The 20733-nt window shown below is 44.7% G+C and overlaps 1 protein-coding gene across 2 annotated transcripts in view; it reads right to left on the bottom strand.

Moving 5' to 3' along the window:
* Positions 1-14300: 14300 nt before the first annotated feature.
* bcam (basal cell adhesion molecule (Lutheran blood group)) overlaps positions 14301-20733 on the bottom strand; it is a 39648-nt gene continuing 33215 nt past the window's right edge. The window contains exons 7-17 of one of the 2 annotated variants that reach the window (XM_036537925.1): positions 20451-20578; positions 19995-20142; positions 19495-19610; positions 18900-19041; positions 17880-18007; positions 16930-17071; positions 16791-16832; positions 16307-16327; positions 15796-15937; positions 15523-15622; positions 14301-15234 (exon numbers count right to left, since the gene is read on the bottom strand). In XM_036537925.1, coding sequence (XP_036393818.1) covers positions 15232-15234; positions 15523-15622; positions 15796-15937; positions 16307-16327; positions 16791-16832; positions 16930-17071; positions 17880-18007; positions 18900-19041; positions 19495-19610; positions 19995-20142; positions 20451-20578 — 1112 coding nt within the window. In that variant the 3' untranslated portion in view covers positions 14301-15231. The remainder of the gene's footprint in view (positions 15235-15522; positions 15623-15795; positions 15938-16306; positions 16328-16790; positions 16833-16929; positions 17072-17879; positions 18008-18899; positions 19042-19494; positions 19611-19994; positions 20143-20450; positions 20579-20733) is intronic. The other variant, XM_036537926.1, reaches the window with a different exon arrangement.

The following is a 20733-nucleotide window of genomic DNA, read 5'->3' as shown; positions in this document are numbered from 1 at the left end:
GAGCAGAGATGTATGGCTCTAGCAGAGATCATTGATGCATTTTCAGACACAGAAACACGCTTTGTTATATGCTGTCCAGGACAACCAATCACAGCGACTGTGGCTCTCTGGCCAATCACATTCCAACCAGCGTTTGCTCAGAATCCTGCTTCATCTACACACAGGAACCCAGGGCACTCAACACTTGCATCAGACTCCATCCTTGTCTGAAACAGTAGATACAGCACAATACATGCACACCAATGGGTTTTACAGAACAATGTTCATAATTGTCCTATGTTGTACTATCCAGCATCACTCACATGCCTTATTGCAAGTATATGCACGCAAGACACATACACAGTTCCTATCCACCAACCATCTCACTGCTCGTACCAGTACTGTACTACTTGCAAAATTGCTGTACACTCATACCTGAACATTGTCACGTCACAAGGCTTTCAGTCTGTCTTCATTTCCTGATCTGCTCCACAGACGCTTGGTGCCTTTCCAAAATGCATTCAGTTGTGGTTGTGCTGATGGCATGAGTCTGATAGAACGTGCTGTCATCTGCAGTGTTTTGCCGAATGTCCTTCAGATGTATGTCGTTCCTGGCCAGGGCCTTGTTCTCTACAGCCACCTCCTGCTTTGCAAGAACACTGCCACGCCCGTCACTGCCTTCTTCTCCTTTCCATTAAATTCATTCATTCATTCATTTCAGTTCTGATGAAGAGTTCGGAGGAGACATACAGAAAAAATGATTACACATCAAAATCACATTACTGTAACACACTTTCAGCGACATTGGCAGTACTGAACGTACAGTTCCGATGTTGTGTGCGTGACTTAAATTGTGGGTCTGGAGGATTACACTGGAGGATTACACTGGGTCTGTGGGAGTTAAAAAATCTCTTTAAAAAATCTCTTTATCGAGAAATATAAGCTTAACGTTGTTTTTAAAAAGATCATATTTTGACAAGAAACAAATATAAACAACCAAAACAATAAGAGGAAAAAATAAGGAACTACAAAAAAATCAGAAAGCATCAAATCTACATTTTCAAAAAAAAAAAGAAAACACCCATATCAACAGCAGCCTTAGGGAGAGAGAGGATCTGGAGGGTTAAGAAGATGTGAAGACAAGGAAAAAAAGACAAGATTTTTTTGGCTGATGTTCTAGATTGGTGCTTATACATGACCCAAAAAGGGATGTTGAGCTGCACACACAGATACACATGTATATGCAGTCACATACACACACACACACACACACACACACACACACACACACACACACACACACACACACACACACATACACATACACATACACATACACATACACATACACATACACATACACATACACATGCACTTACACGCGCACGCACGCACACGCACACGCGCACACACACACGCGCACACACACACACGCACACACACACACGCACACACACACACACACACACACACACACACACACACACACACAGGGATTGTTCAGCTTTGAGTTACTAACTGGACATTGCCATGATCCAAGTGTATCCAAGAGAGAAGCAGACGTAGATCAACAGTCATGCATAATCACACGAACACCAACTCCATATCACATGCAGAATAAATGTGATATGCAGTGTGACTATGGTACATCAAAATGGTATTTACCATAAAATAGTCATGAAAAGCAAGCATATAATGGTGATGCACAGAAAGAGCTTCACATTAAAGATGCACACGGTGAACAGGACAGCAATTCTTCATTTACTGTACAAGGTGTCTTTGTTGACCTTTTGCATGTGACAGTGATGTAAGCAAGAGTACAAAGCATACCATTCTGGCCTGATACTGGGTTACATAGTGCATCACACCAGGTAATAGACACACACACACACACACACACGCGCACACACACACACACACGCACGCACGCACGCACGCACGCACGCACACACGCACCCACACACACGCACACACGCACACACGCACCCACACACACAGACACGCGCGCACACGTGCACATACACGCACACGCACACGCACACGCACATGCACGCGCACACACACACACACGCACACGCACACGCACACACGCCCACACGTGCACACGCCCACACACACACACGCACACACACAGAGAAACAGTGACTGGCAGCTGTTACCATTAACACTCAGACAAGAACTTCAGGCCCACTTGACCATCTGTTTCCCTCCTGCTGCTCTAGTTTCCCCTTCCATCCGCCTTGTCTCCTTTTCCCTCTTACCCCACCCTGTCCCCCCCCCTCCACCCACACACTGTATCCTCTGGCACTGCTCCCCCCTGCACTCAGATCATTGCCCCACTCCCCCCCCTCCACTTCTCTCAGAGGGTCGGTCTTTCTCTCATCCACCAGACACCCCTCTCAGAGCTCTCTGGCTACCAGGCTATCTCTCTCTCCCCTACACTGAAACCCATGTCCACAACGGTCCAACTTCTGCTGTCCTCATCCCACACGTCTGTCCATCAATCAATACAGTATGTCTCTCACGTATACGCTAAATGTATACCTCAAATGTATACGTTCCTAAATATAAGTAACAAGTAAACATTGCCTAAGCCAGACCCAGGCGTGGAGTGTGTCCTACAGACATGCCATAGACTGCTCTCATAGTGTCTTAACCTTACTATGTGCTCCCAAAACCAAGTGTGACTCAAAATGCCCTCCTCAGCACCCCTCTAATGCACAGTTACATAAAAACAAACGATATACAGTGAGCTTCCTTCATGGTACAAACTGGCCATAAATTCACCTCCATCACCCCGCTCCTCCCTTTCTCTCGCTCTGGCTGGGTATCCCTGCACCTTTTCCTTCCTTCGACCAGCTCGCTCCCTTCCTGTCTTTATCTGGCCTTAATCTCGACCCCTCAGCCTTACACCCCTCTGAGTCAGTGTATGTGTAACACACCTCTCCCTCCCTACCTGTCATACATTAAAGTCCCCATTCATCCCTGTCCTCCCTCTCTCCATGTCTCTGTTCGGTGATACGGCAGTTCTCTCGCTCTCTCTCCTTCGCGGCTGTGTGAGGCCTCCCCCGAGTTCAGGGCCGTTGGGGCAGCTACAGAGACACCTCTCCTTCATCTTGCCTTGAACCCCCCCCCCCCCCCCCCCATCACCCCCCATCGCTCCCTCCTTCTCCCTCTCTCCGTCTCACTGTTCCTATCGCTCATCGTGGGTTTACATTCCCAGCATTCTCCGGTGACGCACCGTGCAAGTGGTCCAAAACGACAAGAGGGAGTGCAGGAAGCAGGGGGGAGATCGCGGGCAAGCTCACGAAGCAGCCCGGCTGATTAATGCCGCGCTAGCACTAACACAGCGTTAGCGCTGCTATCCTGATTAATAACGAATCGTACACTAAAGAAAGCCAGGAAGGAAGCTGAGTATACATCATTGTTTCTAACTCTGAAGACCTACATCTACAGCCTTCCTCCAATCCAGTCACACACCAGAGCAGAGACAGGGGATGGGCAAAGGGAGACGGGGAGACAAAAGGCAGAGGCCGGTACTGTACTGGGCTACAGGGTGCGTACACTGTAACATAAACCAGGCTCACACTCGGCGGGGGCCCTAATGGGCAGCAGTGATAAGATACAACGGAGCGTTAAACCCCAGTCTCCTTACAGCTCCAACAAGCAAGCGCGGTGACAGATTTCAGCTCGTTAAGGAAAATCCGTAGACGCCGCTGTGGACAATCCTGTCTTAATCTCCGGCAGCAAAGGCAGCAAAGGCCCAATAAAGGGGGGGGGGGGGGGGGGGGGGGTTTAGTTGAAAGATAATGAATCTAATGGGAGATTAAGAGAGTAAATACACTCGCCTGCAACCCTACTCCGGGCTTCCTCTCTGATCCTTCTGCATTTCTGTGCCCGGCCCTTCTGGCGTGACCCCCCCCCTTGCCCATCATCTGTACTCTAATGTATTCATCAAGAGGCTTTTAATAAGGTGCCCATGATGGAGCACCTGAGTGGGTGAGTCTGGATGGATGCGGGCGTGTTTTGCGGGGCGAAGCATGTGCACTCAGCATAATAAACTCTAATGAGCGCTATCACAACAATGGCAAACAAACCAAAAGCGAGGCCCTCATTCCCCCACTGTAATTACCTCAAATTGGACAGAATAATAACGGAGCACTCCTTCCAATGTTGCCAGGGTTACTCGCTTTTGTTCCCCCTCCCTTTAAAAAAAAAAAAAAAAAAAGAACAATGGCTCCAAAGCTCATACCAGTGCAAGCTGTAGCTGGTGCGAACAGGTCTGATTACGCTTTGGAACGCCGAGGGGATGGGGGCATAGTGACAAAATGAGTCAAAGCAGGCTGAACATGCAAATGCACAGCTTGTTGTGGCGGAGTCCAGCTGGCCACCTACATCACTTAGGAACGCTGCAGTATGAGAGAAGCAGAAAGCAATGCGGCAGCAGGGGCACCTGTAAGACGTTCAAGTGTGCTTCACGGCACCCGCCATTGGCCTTCATAGATGTGCCTTCTTGCTGTGGATGAGAGGCAAGCAGCATCAGAGCAAAAAAGACCCCCAGCCCTATCCCTGACACTGAAATGACCAACTGAAACAACCTTAGCAGGGAGGTCACATTACCAGGCCCCTGGCCTCAACTGTGCGGAACTCAACTCAACAATTATCCTGCCGCTAATGTGAAAGTCCTTGAACTGGGTAAAGTCAAGTTGTATTCTGTGCCATCCTTTTCTGCTGTCTATCTGCCATCGATCACTTGTTTTTTTTTTTTTTATCAAAGAGAAAAGTTTATTTTCACAGCTTTTTCGAGATTGCATAGAGAAGAGCGGCGCTCACCTCACTTGCAAATGCATTCCAAACATCTGAGTCAACTTCCCAACAGATACTCACTGTTTACTGGTAGCTGTGCAGAATGTCCTAAGCCATAAAACAGCGCATTATGTCTTCAGGGCTTCAAAGTTTTCTCGGTTAATTGAAAGGCAGCTAAGAGTTGGGAGTGAGTGTGCTAAAGGTATTCCAAATCTTTTTAATTTACTGAAATTTTTGTGTGGGCAAAAAATACCGAAGAAAAAATGAACATTGTGTTATGTACTCCTAGTAGAATGCATGACATTAACACAATTTTTTGATATTGAACTTGGATTAAAATTGATTCTTCTCTTAGAAAATATTTGTATGATTCAGTTATGTATTACGTTCATGTATTTATTTGAGACCTGGTACATACAATGATTTCAAGATTCAGCATTGATTGGTCTACTTTCTAGCTGAAAGTTGTTTTCTTGTTCTCAAAACTCAAAGTAGCTTTAAAAAGGTTGGTGGATAGATGCGTTACCAAAGCCAAAAGCAGGTGGACTTTCCCATTCCCAAAAATTATGACAGAGAGGGGGAGAAAGGATCTCCCCTAAAATCAATTCATGAACTGGCACCATGTAACTTTTGTGTGCTGGTTTCTCTATCATTTTAGTGGGAGAGAGAAAACTCTTAGAAATCAGGTGAGCATGATGTCCCAACAATTACAGTGTTATGGGAAGCCATAACAGTTTAGCCCTTTCTCACTGAAAAACATGAGAGATTATTATCCTTCTGTTCAAGTGTCTCTGACTGGGATTCTACATAATTTTAAACTGAGATGTTTTACCTCTTTCTGTCTGAAGGGATTTTCTGAAAAGCAATTACATTCGTTTCAAGGTTATCTGCAGTTTTAGGTCTGTAAATAAATGAATGTTACGTTTAATGCAAATTCTGTGGTTGCTGTATTGCACACTTGTAAATTACCCTTCTAATTTATTAAAAGTAGACATTAAAATTATCTAAAAGGTCACCCTCTTTCCACTCCTGTTTGTATCCCATGGCAAAAACCGTGATAAAGCCGGGGGGTGACATAATGAGTTTACACTAACATAACAGCATAACCATGTGTGCGGAGTAAGTGGGAGAAAATGATCGCCCACATTTCATTTTATGTATATTCTGACATTGTTTTGACATCAGTGGGGCATGTGGCATTTATCTTGATATATTTTTCACTCTACCCAGGAAGGCAGAACTGAAAATGTGATAACAGTCTCTCATAACTTACAGCCTCTCCCACACTGAAATGCATTTTACGACTTTGCCTTTGTGTGGCTTTTTTTTTTCATATTTCTAGGACACCCCTTATCTGGTCACAGGAAATGGCTGGCATGTAAAAATGTAATAAACTAATGCAGCTCCCCTCAAAAATGTGTCAAAAAAGCAGAGGGGCCGCTGCAGGTGGGCAACGGCACAGATGGTAGTAGGAGACATGGAGCACGCTGGTGTCAGACACTGATGTGTGTTGGAGAGGGGGGAGCGAGGACTCAGAATGTATACATATGACCTATTATTTATGGATGTTTCTGGGCTGCTCAGACCTTTTTCCACTTGAGTCAGGGGTGGCTGGCCAGCAAGTGAGTTTGCCACCCATTTGAAACAAAACAGATTTGATAAGCAGTGACAGCTCAGAATTTATACAATTTCAGGAACCTAGAGACCCAAGAGAAGTGAGAGCCGCGTGATTTAAACAGAGTGAGGGGAGCTAGCCTGTTTAATGTCATAAGGTGTTGCTTAATTGCAATCAAAATGTTACGTACAACTACGTTATACATGTTATAGAAAAATTGTTTGCCTGCTGCATAGTTTTAGACATCAGCCCCTCCATCTGACAAATTCATGTTCACAGGACACAAAATGAATATTTCTCCATATACTATACAAGGACAGTAAATCCAACCAATAGCCTGAAAATAATCATAGAAAATGCACCATTCAAACAGCCCTATCTGCAAAAATATATTTAAAAAGATTGACCCTAGATAAAAAAAATCTCTCCGTGACCTGACAACTCAGCCTCTCAAGGCTAGCTAGAAAACCCCTGAGTCCCTTCCCTACAGGGTTTTTAGCATATTACTGATGATGAGTGCATCTCATCCGCTGACCCGACTCACAGCAAAAAACTAATATGCAATGTCACAATGTCTTTCATGTACGTTAGGAAAACTATTTTTTACACAGTGCAATTGTAATGAAGGTGAAAGAGGTCAGCATCCCAGTGAGTGAGATCCAAACTCCTGTTCTCGTCTCACAGCTAAATTCTAACAGCCAACGCTGTTATCAGTTCAGCTAAAGGCAACTTGGCCCAAGCTTCAATGTCAACAGCGCTGGCTAACTAATAAGCCTCAGGGAGTGACGTCACCGACCTAAACTGCTCTGCTACCTGCTACCCTACGGGCTTTACGCAGGACTCCCACAAGCGGCTAATTTCAGCTCGACCAGACTAGAGAAGCCAGAAGGGAAAATTCCTCCATCGATTTTCATTTCGCATCAGCGGCAAAGCAGCTCAGCCAGAGCACGCTCTGTGTCTTATCAGACATGGCCGATGTCATCAGCTCCCGGGGGAACTGTGAGCGCCAGAAAGAGCAACAGTAAGATATGCTCAGGTCTCTGATTCTATATGGTCCTGTTATATAATGGCGCGTACCGTATACTATAGCGCCTGCAAAGTAGAGCAATTGATGCTGAAAACAAAAATTTGATGAGACTGAATCACTCTGGCCACACCGTGCATCCAACACAATTCAGCGGAGCAGGCCTACTATTACTGAATTTTCAGTAAATGCCTGAAATGTGTTGTGTTTAAATCATTAAATACGTTTAATGATATTGCATTTTGTGAAATATAGCTTGCTTTGGATTGGGTTGGTTTGGTTCTTTGTGAAACACCCCATACACACTGGGTTTCTTACACAAGGTGACAGACAGAAAGCAACACTGGGCAAAACATTTAAACTGAAAAGCAACAAACGCAATAGTTGAATCTGTACCAAAACACTTTGCAAAGAAAAAAAAAAAAACAGCATTGAAGAGGAAAGAGTCAGTGCGGTATAAACAAAATCTCTCTTTTATGTTAATACCTTTCCTGTTCTGCTCTGTTCTTCTCAATATGAAACCTGTGAGCATTAATGGAAATCCGTATGGGCAGGTGACAGTGGCTCGTAAAAGAAACTGGGGCACCAGTCATGCTGTATCAGGGATCTGACAGAGCAAGCCTCACCGGGAGGTGACTAAATGAGCTTGCCCCTGTGCAAGCTGCCACACTTCAGAAAAGCACCTATAGCACAGATTGGTGTATGTATGTGTGTGTGTGTGTGTGTGTGTGTGTGTGTGTGTGTGTGTGTGTGTGCGTGCATCTGATCACCTGAAACACCACCACCTAAAGCAATTATATCTTAACCTTTGTTTTCCTTCAAATCAATTCAAATCAATTGGTTTAAAGCACTTTAATCAATTGGTTTAAAGCTCTCTGCCAGCTACCTTGTACCTTGTCCGGCCAACTGTTGAAACTTGGTTGTGCAGCACTTCTAATATTGCTGACTCCTTACATGGCTTTTTGCTTCTGTTGTACTCCTACCTCAGTTATAAGTCGCTTTGGAGAAAACCATCTGCCAAATGAACAAATATAAATGCATCTATGTTTGCACCTGTGCATTTGCATGTGTGTACAAGAGGGAAGTCAAGACAAAATTCACTGTCATCAAGTTTTACCACAAGTGTAATCATAACCCCACAAACATGTGCAATTTTGTTTACCTGCCATGCTAAGGTACACGTGAGTGAAAAATGCATCAAAAGGCCTCTCCTGGCTCAGGCTTATCAGAACACCTGCATTAGCCTTAACGCCTGTCTGTGAGAGTCTCCGGTGGTGAGTGGGATTCACTGGGGAGCGCAGCACAGCTGTTACAATTCCCTTGTGGGAGAGTCACGCTTTCTCCTTATCTCCTCTCTCTCGCTCTCCCTCCCCTCTCTCTCACTCCAGCTCCTCCGCACCGCACCTCTCCCACCTCTCGCGCTAATGGAGTGACTGACACAGACTCCCACCGAGGGATCAGCGCAGCGTTGCCTACGGCGATGCTCTCAGCGCCACGGCGACCTGCAGCCGAGCATTGCCACAGGGGGGTTCGGTTTGCCCGCGTCCTGCTCTTCAGGAAACTTTCAGGGTATGTATTATCCATTTACCCTTTATTTAATTCAACCTGCTTCACAAGTGCACTGAGAAAGGGAAATTGTCTTCGGTGATGACCTGGCCAACAGGTTTGCAACAGATCAAACAGAAAGACTTAGGACAACAGGCAGATGCAGGTACCTCTGGTCTCAAAAAAAAAAAAAAAAACGTTCACTGGCCACCTGACTTTGGGAGTGCTTTTGACTGACAGTATTAGAGTGATAAACGTGTTATCCGAATGACTGGCTGATTACCAACACATTGCAGAACACAATACAAAGATAATGGAAGGGAAAGATTGAAAAGACAATAAAAAAGGAAAACTGAATAGAGATTAACTAACTCAGTGACTGGCTGACTAGTTGATAACAAACACAGGCTGGCAAGTGCAAAGAAGGATTAAAAAAGGGACCCATATGAGAGTTGACTGACAGGCTGAAGCTGTATGCCTCCCCTCAGTGTAATAACACAGTTCACCCCATTGAGCACAGATAGCTTTGTTAGAGCTGCTAATTACCTCATTTCATTATCTGTCCCCAAGAGCACCAGGGCGCTGCAGGGAGCTTAATGAGACACACATAAACACAACTCATGTACATCCCTCACAAACACATGCATTCTGTCACACACACATACAAGCACACACACTCACATACATACACGCCCTGGTTGTGAACATAAACACACAACCAGCGCACACACATACACGCACACACATACATGCACACACACTCACATACATACACGCCCTGCTCGTGAACATAAACACACCACCAGTGAGTGTGCACACGCACACTCACTCACTCACTCACTCATTCACTCACTCACATACACCCCTTGCTTGTAAACAGACATACACCAGCCCGCGTGCACACACACACGCACACATGCACGCACGCACGCACGCACGCACGCACGCACGCACGCACGCACGCACGCACGCACGCACGCACGCGCACACACACACACACACACACAGGCGCATACACACCCCACTCTTAGCCATACACACACACACACACACACACACACACACACACAAATTTGTATGAAAAAGAGAGGAGAGAGAGTGGAGAAGAGAGAAAATAGAATTGTGCAAGGACAGAATAAAAGGAGACAGGAGGAAATTGCCAGATCTCAATGGCAGGAGACAGATTGCCTCCTGGTTTAATGAGGGAAAAAATCATAATTAAATCAATGAAATAAGAGCAGCAGAGACAGAAAGAAAACCCTGCACCCGGAGTTCAATTAATTAGCAGAGAACATAACAATAAAAAGAAATTGAAAACTTTGAGCTGGAAAAGATACAAGCTGATTTACTGCCGTGATCGCTGACTCAGTCTCTTCCCCTCCTCTCCCTGCCATGCTCCAACACCTTCTCTCTCTACTTATTTGTGATTTCTGATTGCACCCCCCTATACCCCCCCACAGAACCGTTAACATATTATCGGTGACATTGAGAAATTTCAATATTGGGACACCCTGCAGCCTCCTCTTGCTGTCTTTCTCAATCACTCAATCTCAATCTTACTCTCTGTCATTCTCCCTCTCTCTGGCTCCATACTTCCTTTCATTTATTTTTCATCCTACAGAGCCCTCCGTCTCTCAGTTTCTCCTCCATCTCTCAAACCATTATCATTTCTGTCCCATTTTCCTCCTGTGCCAGCAATATCCCTTCTATCTTGCTTACTTAGTAAGCCCAGTGATTGAAAATATGTCATCAGTACTGCCATCGCAAAACTTTATTTAAAACAAATCCAATATTTATGAAGGTGCGGCACAGCCATTACTGACTGTAACATAAACTGCAATTACGAAGCATTGTAAGTCGTTCACATTTTTCAGGATATTAATAAATTAGATCATTGCTGTTGTTTGTGTATATAGGTAAGCAAGTGTACACGCACACACACGCACGCACACACACACACACACTTGACAGCCATAAGAAAAATCCCACCGCTCACCCTCTTTCCTTCCACTCAGTATTCAGAACATGCATCACTCCAATCCTCCAGGTCACAAAGATGGAGGGCTTTTAATATCTTAATGGGTTCCTGGCAAAGACAGAGCCGGCACTATGATATCATCAGTGTCGCAGCATTCTAGAAACACACACACTGAATCCCTCCGGATCTCAGCAGTGGAATATACAACCAAAGGGAAAAGGTATGGAACCACAGAAAAGAAAAAAAAATGTGCATCTTATCTGAGCATCTTACTGTTGACATAAGTAATGATTCGTAATAATTGAATTACTACTGCATCATTTTATGGCTAGTATAGGCTTGTAAGTATCTAAAACCATGAAATATCAGCTCTAATTTTGTTATGCTTAAGGACAGGCACCAACATTACATTTTATCCAGTGAGAAAAATCACTTTGCATAATTACTTTTTTCACTTTTTCATACTTATAATTTCCGGAGTTAAAATGGCTCACTGGAGCTCTTAAATCATACGGGGATTAAATATTTTAAATGAAACCAAAGCAAACACACACACGTCCAGAGTTCACTATTTCATTTACCATCATCAATGACATTGTATCATCTCGACTTTGACAGCATCAACAACAGAGTCAGATGGCCATGATAAAGGCCAGTTTATCTGGGGTTAAACCAAACATGCAGGAAGCTTTCATTTGTGATTTATTCAATGTGAATCCCCTGTAGTTGGAACAGGTGTTTGTTTTATGTTCTCAACCTGTATAAGTACCACGTGAGGCTGTGCTCTTCACTGAATGATATTTTTAAGGACCTGCAATGTTAGCCTAAGATGATTTGGCAGGTTGAAAATTAAGTCATTCCAAGTCCAGAAGAAGTGATAACATCAGAAAAATATTCTTAATCACAGGATATCACTGGGATTCTAACTGTGTAATTAATTTCAGTGATGCGTGACTTGTTTATCTGAAGTGGTATATTTGTAGTATTTGAAGTAGAAAAATATGTATTTGATTTGCAATTTCTATTTTTTTTATTCCAGACTATAGAGAACCAAATCTAAAATATAAAATAACTAAATAACAAACTCTTCAAAGAGTAAAATAAATAAATTCATAAAAATTATTTTATTTATTTTAAAGTATTTTTGTTTTCACTTATATCTTATTTTATGTATTTATGTTTTTGCTATTTGATTGAGGAAGGGTGACCTTATCAATGCCTTTAAAAGGGGTATTGTGTGAAACCCTGGCTGACGTCTTTTCTTACAATTCATTTATACGACACAGCAGATGTATAAATGAATTGTAAGAAAATATAAAGATGATACAGAGATACATAAACTGAGTAAAATGATCCACTCTACTTCTCCAGTAACTCAGGCAAGTAGTGAAATGAAACACAGAGATTGAAGGGGTTTTGTCCTCTTTTTTTTTAAGTTGGTATAATCAAATTCTACACAGTTCAAAAAACAGACGCACAACCACAAGCTACAAAGCTCACAACTGCGTACCACAAAATATACAATATACCAGGAAGAAAAAAAAGGCACAAACAACGGTCCATAAAATGAGGAATCCTAATGAAAAAATATCACCTTCTCTTAATATCACTGAAAAGGAAGAAAAAAACAAGGTAACAATTCAGTAGTTCAACAACAGCATGAGTCCCCCTTTTTCAAAAAATAAAATGGTAACACATTTTGTATCACAATTTAATTTTTATCATCAAGAAGCAGTGTTTCAAATTTTATGTCTTCATTTGTTGGTCTTTTATCTGCCATTGTACGTGTCGTTAACAGTCATTAAGCCATGTCTTCATTGCTTACAGGTTTGTGTGTAAAGTCTATAATAATATGCTGTGGTGCAGAATATTATTTCCTGTTATAGGCACTGGTGTGACACAGCATCCCTCTGGAATCAAGGCAGACTCAGCCATGTGTCCAGTGTTCTACAAAGGCAAAAGGGGAGAGGACACTGGAACCAATCCTTGCATGAACTGCAGTCTGGAAAGGCATGTAAGGCAGGCAGAAAGACCACAAATGCAAAAAAAAAAAAAAAAATTGGAACACTAACACTAAGACACTCAAAACTCTTCAATTTGTAAAAAATATGTCACATACTTCCCAGGCCCTGATCCCCCCCCCCCCCCCCCCCCCCACCCTCCGCCCTCCCAACCCCTCCTACTCCCTTATCAAATTGGAATTAACCTGTGCATGTGACACACATAAGGTCAGTCTGTACTTACTGTGCTGCTGCCCAATTTGTGCCAAAAATAAAATAAAATAAAAAAATATATGCGTCAGTGCAGCTGGATACAATTGCGAGATTGTCGAGACGAAAAATATGTATTTTTGTTTCCATATTGCCGGCTTGCTCATGTTAAATTACCTGAGTCAGACCATGGAAACTAAGCTGGCGGACAGTAACCGTGATAGTCATAGTTTTCATTTACATTGGCCGTGAGGAGAACAAACAAAACTTCAGATGTATTTTGACATACAGACTACAGAGAACAGCGATTCAGCATTGCCACAGTAAATACAGAGAAATTCATGTGCACACCATGGGACCATTACTTTGATGGGCGTTTTAAAACTGGTTTCAGGGAAATCTAACAAACCAAAAGCAATATAGATACATATATATATATAAAACATAAACCTGAAGCTATTCTTTTCACTTTTTTGACATTTATTCCCCTTCGTTATGTCTTTTTCTCTTGTTGCTTTTTTTTTGGTTTAAAAGAATAACAGTAAAAAAAAAAAAAAATTTGAAAATGAATGATTCTAATGAGTAACTGCAGACAGTAAAATGCACACGCAGTGAATGTGACTTCTCAGACCTTCCACATTAAACACAGCAGCGACGTTCTGTCTACGGCCTACGAGGGAGCATGGGAAATCGACCACAAGCTCGGCATGAGAAACGGGCCTGGACCGAGCCCAAAAATTTCCAACCCTGCCACTTGCCCTGGGAGTGTTTTTTTTTTATCCACTGACAGCAGTGGGGGTCCTTTGCTTGGTTCCACCGTTCTAAAAAAAAAAAAAAAAAAAAAAAAAAACACCCACCATAAAGGAGTGGGTTGCAGACAGGGAGGAAGCTTGTCATTTGTAACTGTCAGGCGGGGTGGGCACTTTGCTTTGGTCTGGGCAGCACTGGGAAGTGTGGCAGGATGAGGAAATTGTATTACTTTGAGCAGGGAGGTGCGCTAATACGTGTGGCATGTCTCTAAGCGAGGAGTGCGAGTTGTGCTCTCTGATTCTGCATTCAGTTGTGCTCTCTGATCCTGTGCCGTCCCCAGCCCCCCACCCCCCAACACCCCCCCCCCCCCCCCCCCCCCCCAATACACCCGGCCCCACCTAATGCAACTCAGAGCCTTTTGGTTTCAGCTTACAAAAAAGGTCGTGTGACTTCAAGTAACTTTTCAAGTAGTATAATTACATACTGGAAAAGCTGAAGAGATCGAATCGGTTACAAACTTGGGAATGACATTATAAGTGACGTCTGCGGTGGTGATAGTGGTGAATATCAACACATGGCATAACTGGGCGTAAGCAGAGAGTTACCAACAGGCTCGCATGGTTTTTAAAGATAGGTCCATAAGAAATTCATGTTTTCTACAGCCACGGTAAGAGCATGGTCCCTTCTGAGGCAGAACTGTTGTCACGGTACCGTGGTGCTGAACAGAATGCCACAATGTTGCTATGATACAAGTGGTTATGGCAATATGGTTGTTTGCAGGATGTAGCATGCGATGGTTTACTGCACCCTAATGCAGGGCAAGCAAATGGACTAAGTGCAAATGCAGCACAGGATAGTAAAAATGCAGACAGTATTGCACAGTACAGTGAAAGACGTTATAGTGCAGACCAGTGCAGTACATTACAATATGGATGCAGACACATTCCAGAGCAATACTCTGACATAATGGCATATTATGTTTAGGCAGAATGGGGTAGACAGGAAAAGTGTCAGTGTGATAGACTGCGTTTAGCCCCATTGTACTGTACTGCACTACTCTGTACTGTAATCAACCGAATCTGTGATTGCAGAACATGGTTAGGGTTTTTTTTATTAAATCATAATTTCCAAAAATATATTAAATTGCTAAAATGGGCCGAACTGACCCCCGCCCCCCCCCAATTGTTACCCCACACTACAGCTCACATCCCACTCCTCCCCCTCTGCTCTTTCAGATTTGTTTCTCAGTCAAAAGAAAGTAGTACTGCTGTCGTTTGATCACACTCGTCTCCCATCACGCCATCCATCCTTTCATTTCTTCTTTTCACTGAGGGGCACAAAGAAAAAATTAAAACGTGAAATGTTAGCTAATCACTGAATTATTCACCGAATTGTTTCAACTGAAGATGCTGTGACTGCACGTTGCGACCAATACCTCAGTGCAGCCCATTTTACAAAGCTACACAGTCATTTCTAAAGTGGTATCGAGTGCCTTCCTATATGGTTCAGCTGTACCCCTACTGGAATGTGAACCCTACAGCTGTTAGGCCACTTGTCAGGTCCCTCAGGGCGACCGCGGCGTCACCCGAGTAAGCCTGTTTCCGAGCGTTTTCACCTGCTCTGTTGCTGGCCGCTTGTTTAGTAGCCCCGCCTCCTCGTTAGCCTTATCTGACTTCATCTCCACGACGATGTCATTGTTCACCTCCCCACCCGCGCTGTAAGAGAGAGGGTAGAAGGTAGGGTGAAGTCAGAGAGTGGCAGGTGAGAGACTGCATCTACCGTCCTTGTATCGGCCGGGGGATCAGTGTTGAAGTAGGTGCGTGCAGTGACTAGACTCGAACCCCTGTCCCTCGCCCTCCTGCCACCCCGTGTCACCCGAGCCACTCACACGTCCTTCTTGTCCTGTTTCCCGCAGGGCAACTTCCTGTTCTTCTGCAGGAAGTACAGTATAGCGACCAGCAGGAGGAGCAAGAGCACACACACCACTACCGCGATCACTACTCCGCTGGAGCCGCCCTGCTGCCTGTCCGCTGGGGAGGGAAGAGGGGGAAAGAGGGCAGGGTGCGGGAGAGAGGGCAGGGTGGGGAAGAGAGAGCGGGGTGGGGGAGAGAGAGCAGGGTGGGGGAGAGAGAGCAGGGTGGGGGTGGGGTGGGAAGGGGATGTTGGGTGAAGAGGGGTCATTTGGCATTGATTCCCTACCTGCACACTGCAGTGATAATAAATCCAAGCAAAAGACAGACAAACAGTAGCCCGGTAATCACCCACATACAGAAACCCACACAGCCACACATGTACACACAGAGATACACACATTCACGCACACACATTCACGCACACACACATTCACACATTCACACATTCACAGATTCACACACATAGACAGTTGTGTCAGTACAGACCTGTTTTAAGTACAGGATTTCCTTTGCGCAGCATTTCAAGAGAAAAGAATTACTGGATCTTGATGCTTAGGCATGCAATGGACAGCACAACAAATCAACCCCACTACAGGACAACAGCTACGTGACACATGGCACAAAAGCGCAAACACACTGCACACTCACCCAGCACCACAACAAGTGGAGAAGCAAGAGAGAAAGGAACACAGAACGAGAGGAGGACACCAACAACTCCCAAGAAAAGAATGGAAGAGAAGAGTATAGAATAGAATAGAACACTTTATTGCCCCCAGAGGGAAAATTCGTCTTGCTACATCCACAAAATATAGGACAAAGATGACAAACAAGGTAACATTATACAATATACAATTTACACAGTGTTCAAAAAAACAATATGTATTATACACTGTTCAATAATATACACTATATACAATATAAAGTGCTGACAAGGACGAAAGGAGGGGAGAGAAGATGGACAAATGTCTACCTCTGTCAGCACTGTTGGAATCAGCTGAATCTGTGGGAGCATCTGGAATTAGAGAAGAAAGACAGCTGTAAGACAAATGACTTCCCCGCTAAAAATGAATCAGAAAATAAGCAGCAAGCGGTCACTCCTGACTTCTGACCTTGTTTAATCGCGACTTTGAACGCCATGGTGTCTGTCCCAAACGTGTTGGAGACCTGGCAGGTCACCCCTTTCTCCAGGACAGCGGCCGTTGCCTCCAGAGTGACAGTGCTGATCACCTTGTTCCCCTGTACTTCCACTGACTGAGAGACGGAGGGGAACACGAAGGTGGGGAAGGAAAAGAGGCGGTGAGACTGTGCGCAATGGACGCGCCGAGACATAGTGCGTCCAGTGACTTCAAGATGTTCAGTACCAGTCAAAGGTTTGGACACACCTGATTAAGATGATGGGAAACATGCATTCAAAGACATTTTGATCTGAAGACTGATGCTTAAATGTCTGAAATTTGATCCTTAGACAAATATAAATAGTGAAGTTGATGCCTAAAATTTATTTCTGAAAATTTAAATATTTTTAATTAAAAAATTTAATATATATATATATATATATATATATATATATTTTTTTTTTTTTTTTGGCTATTTTGAAGAATCTAAAATAGAAGATAGTTTTGATTTGTTTGTGACAATTTTTGGTCACTACATAATTTCATTAGTGTTATTTCATAGTTTGATGTCTTTACTGTTATAAATTGTAAAACTGTTCTAAAATGTGGAAAATAGTAAAAATATGGAAAGAAAAGTGTGTCCAAACTTTTGACTGGTACTGTACATGCACTACCTCTGTTACATGATGAGGACAGAGAATAAGATTAGCACACACACACGCACACGCACACAGGCACACACACGCACACACGCACACACACGCACACACACGCACGCACGCACGCACACGCACGCACACGCACACACACACACCCACACACACACACAAACACACACACACACACACACACAAACACACACACACACACACAAACACACACACAAACACACACACAAACACACACACAAACACACACACAAACACACACACACACACACACACCTCTTTTCCTGAGGGTGTCCAGGTAAACTGTGGGGCGGGGTGACCCCGGGCTGAGCAAGTGAGGGTCACCTGGTCACCCTCTTTCTGGACTTCAGTAGCTCCTGAGGGCTCCTTGATCTTTGGCGACCCTGTCACAGCGAGAGAAAAAAAAAGAGAGGGAGGTAGAGGGAAAGGGAACGAGAGAGATCAGAGTGGGAGATTAGAAAAGATCGAACACCAATCACAGCTGCTGAGCTGAGGTTCAAGTCCCGCCCCTTCCTGTTGAGCGGCCATTAAAACAAAGGGAAATTCCGCTTTCGCCCACAGGTGTTTCCCTTATGAGCCCTGAAACCCCGCCCCGTTTCAACAGAGGCCGGTTTCTGTATAATCACTCGGCACAGACATGACCAGCTATTGTTGTGCTTTGAATCTCCACCAGTGAGATAAAGAGAGGGACAGAATGCTCCAGATGACCGATACAAAGAGGCAGGGCCACTGAACTCCCTCGTGAGCTCTCCCCACCATTGTTGGAGAGGAAATCAGGGCCCTTCTGACAAAACCATTCCCATGAAAGCATGTCGTTTTTCAAGGCCTTTGCAAAGAGCATCCGTGAAGTCGTACAATTTCAGCATGACATGCAATTAAAAGGGCAACTGAACTGCCTATTGCATCGGTCACACATGGCCTTTGATTATCCTGTGACGGTCTTCTGGCAGTCTGTTTTTCCAAGCAAAATGGAGGAACTTCACTGAGAGAAGATGCACTATCTGCAGTGAAACACCACAGACAGTGCATTGACAGAGCACAGGGAGAGCAGTGAAACAGCACAGACAGAGAGCAGTGAAACACTACAGACAGCAGTGAATTATTGTCGAGAGAGGAGAGAATGCACTCTCACACTGCCCTTTCCCGGACTCAGGGAAGCATTTTCTGGGTTTTGACCCCCTCTGGAAAAGTCACTCTCTCCAGCACTGTGACAATTGAACCATTAAAATGTGCCACAGTATATACATTTTGATTGATTTATTGACTGGTCAGTACCTGAGACAGTGAGTGTTACGTTGGCGTGCTTGTGGAGTCCCGGGACAGAGGGCACAGAACCCACACAAATATACTCCCCTGCGTCTGAGTAGGACACTGACTTGAGTGACAGCGATTCAGTCTCAGACACCACCTCAGAACCCTAGAAAAGAGGCATACAACAACAATGGAGTTACACCATGTATTGCACATAGCCACAATGACACCACACAGCCATGGTGGAACACAGCTAGCGCAAGTTGTGTGTGTGTGTGTGTGCGTGTGTGTGTGTGTGTGCGTGTGCACACATTTTTGTGTGAGTGCGTGTGTGTGTGTGTGTGTGTGTGTGTGATCAGTTCTTGTCACATAATATCCCAAGTGAAAATGACAGTAGGCTACATTCAGTGTGGCACTGCACTATGGCTCTTCAAAAAATACCCATAATGACCACTCTGCTGTCATGGGAACCCTGACAGAAGCAACGCTGCCAGACCCCAGATACACAGTTAATGACATTACGCAGTAACAGATCTCCAAGAGACGACACGATACCCTTGTACAAACAACAAATCCGTGACGCAGAATGTCAGAGAGCAGCAGAGTGCTGCTGACCCACCTTCCTCCACTGCAGGGCGTGCTCAGCTGAGGCCTTGGTCTTACAGAACAGCTCCACGTCTTTGCCCACGTCCACAGTCACGGGACCAGCAGGAGTGATCATCACTGGGTCCATGTCTGTAGGGGGGGAGGGGGGGGGGGCAGAGGGAGGCAGACAGGGACGCACAAGAGGGACACAGAGAGACAGAGAGCGAGACAGGGACGGAGAGGCGAAGACAGAGAGACAAAAACGAGAAAGAGAGCGGTCGGAGACAAACGTTATGTTATGTACTGTGTGCGGTCATGCCAGTGACACATTTCATAACTGATCTGTACTGGTTTGAACCGGACTGAACTACATCACACTGGATGGAACTGACAGCAAAGTGCAGAAGCGGCGACCTCAGTTATAAGGCTGTGCTATAAAGCAAAAAAAAAAAAAACTTTATCATACAACGCATTAAAAAAAAAATCTCCCTATGCAGGCTCGTTCTGAGGCACAGCTTAACGGCCGACACTCACGGTGGATGGAGAGGGTCAGGTTCTTGGTGAGGTCGACCTCCGCCGCATCGAAGTCCAGGGCCTCGCAGCGGTAGACCCCGGCATCCGTCCGTTTCACAGGGCTGAGGGTCAGGATTCCCGCATGGCCCTGCTTAGTCACCTCTTTCCCCTTTGAGAGAGAAGGGGAGGGTGGCAGGGAAAAGAGACAGAGAGAGACAGAGAGAGACAGAGAGAGAGAGAGAGAGAGAGAGAGAGAAAATAAATTGCAAATGCAGTTTTGACAATGCCATACATGAGCGTACAGGTAATATTTTGCAAATGTTGGGTGTGCAGGTGATGCACATTCCATTCTGCCACCTTTGCAGACTGCATTCTCAACACGTGGCAGGTCAATGGGGAAGTTCGCTGATTAGAACGTTGGTGTGTACCCACAATGCACTTGGGCCAAGCCGGATAGGTCATCTGCCTCCTACTCACCTCCTTAATGAACACGAAATCAAACTCGGGTTGCGGGTAGCCGTCGGTCTCACACCTCAGCTCCACAGTATCGCCCTCTTTGATTGGGCCGGGGGACTTGATGCCGAATGTCACATGCTCCGCAGGATCTGATTGGGCAAGAGGAAGCATCAGCAAGCATATAGGGACAGAAACAAATATAAAGAGAGGCAGAGATAAGACTGGAACGCATATAAACTTGATTTAGAGGGGATGATGGTGAGGCAAATGGATGATTAAAAAAAGACCTGGAGGATTGTTATCT

This window comes from Megalops cyprinoides, chromosome 10, assembly GCF_013368585.1.
Source record: "Megalops cyprinoides isolate fMegCyp1 chromosome 10, fMegCyp1.pri, whole genome shotgun sequence".
NCBI lineage: Eukaryota > Metazoa > Chordata > Actinopteri > Elopiformes > Megalopidae > Megalops > Megalops cyprinoides.
Note: the sequence above shows the minus strand (reverse complement) of the source record. Positions and strands in the feature narration are given on the sequence as shown.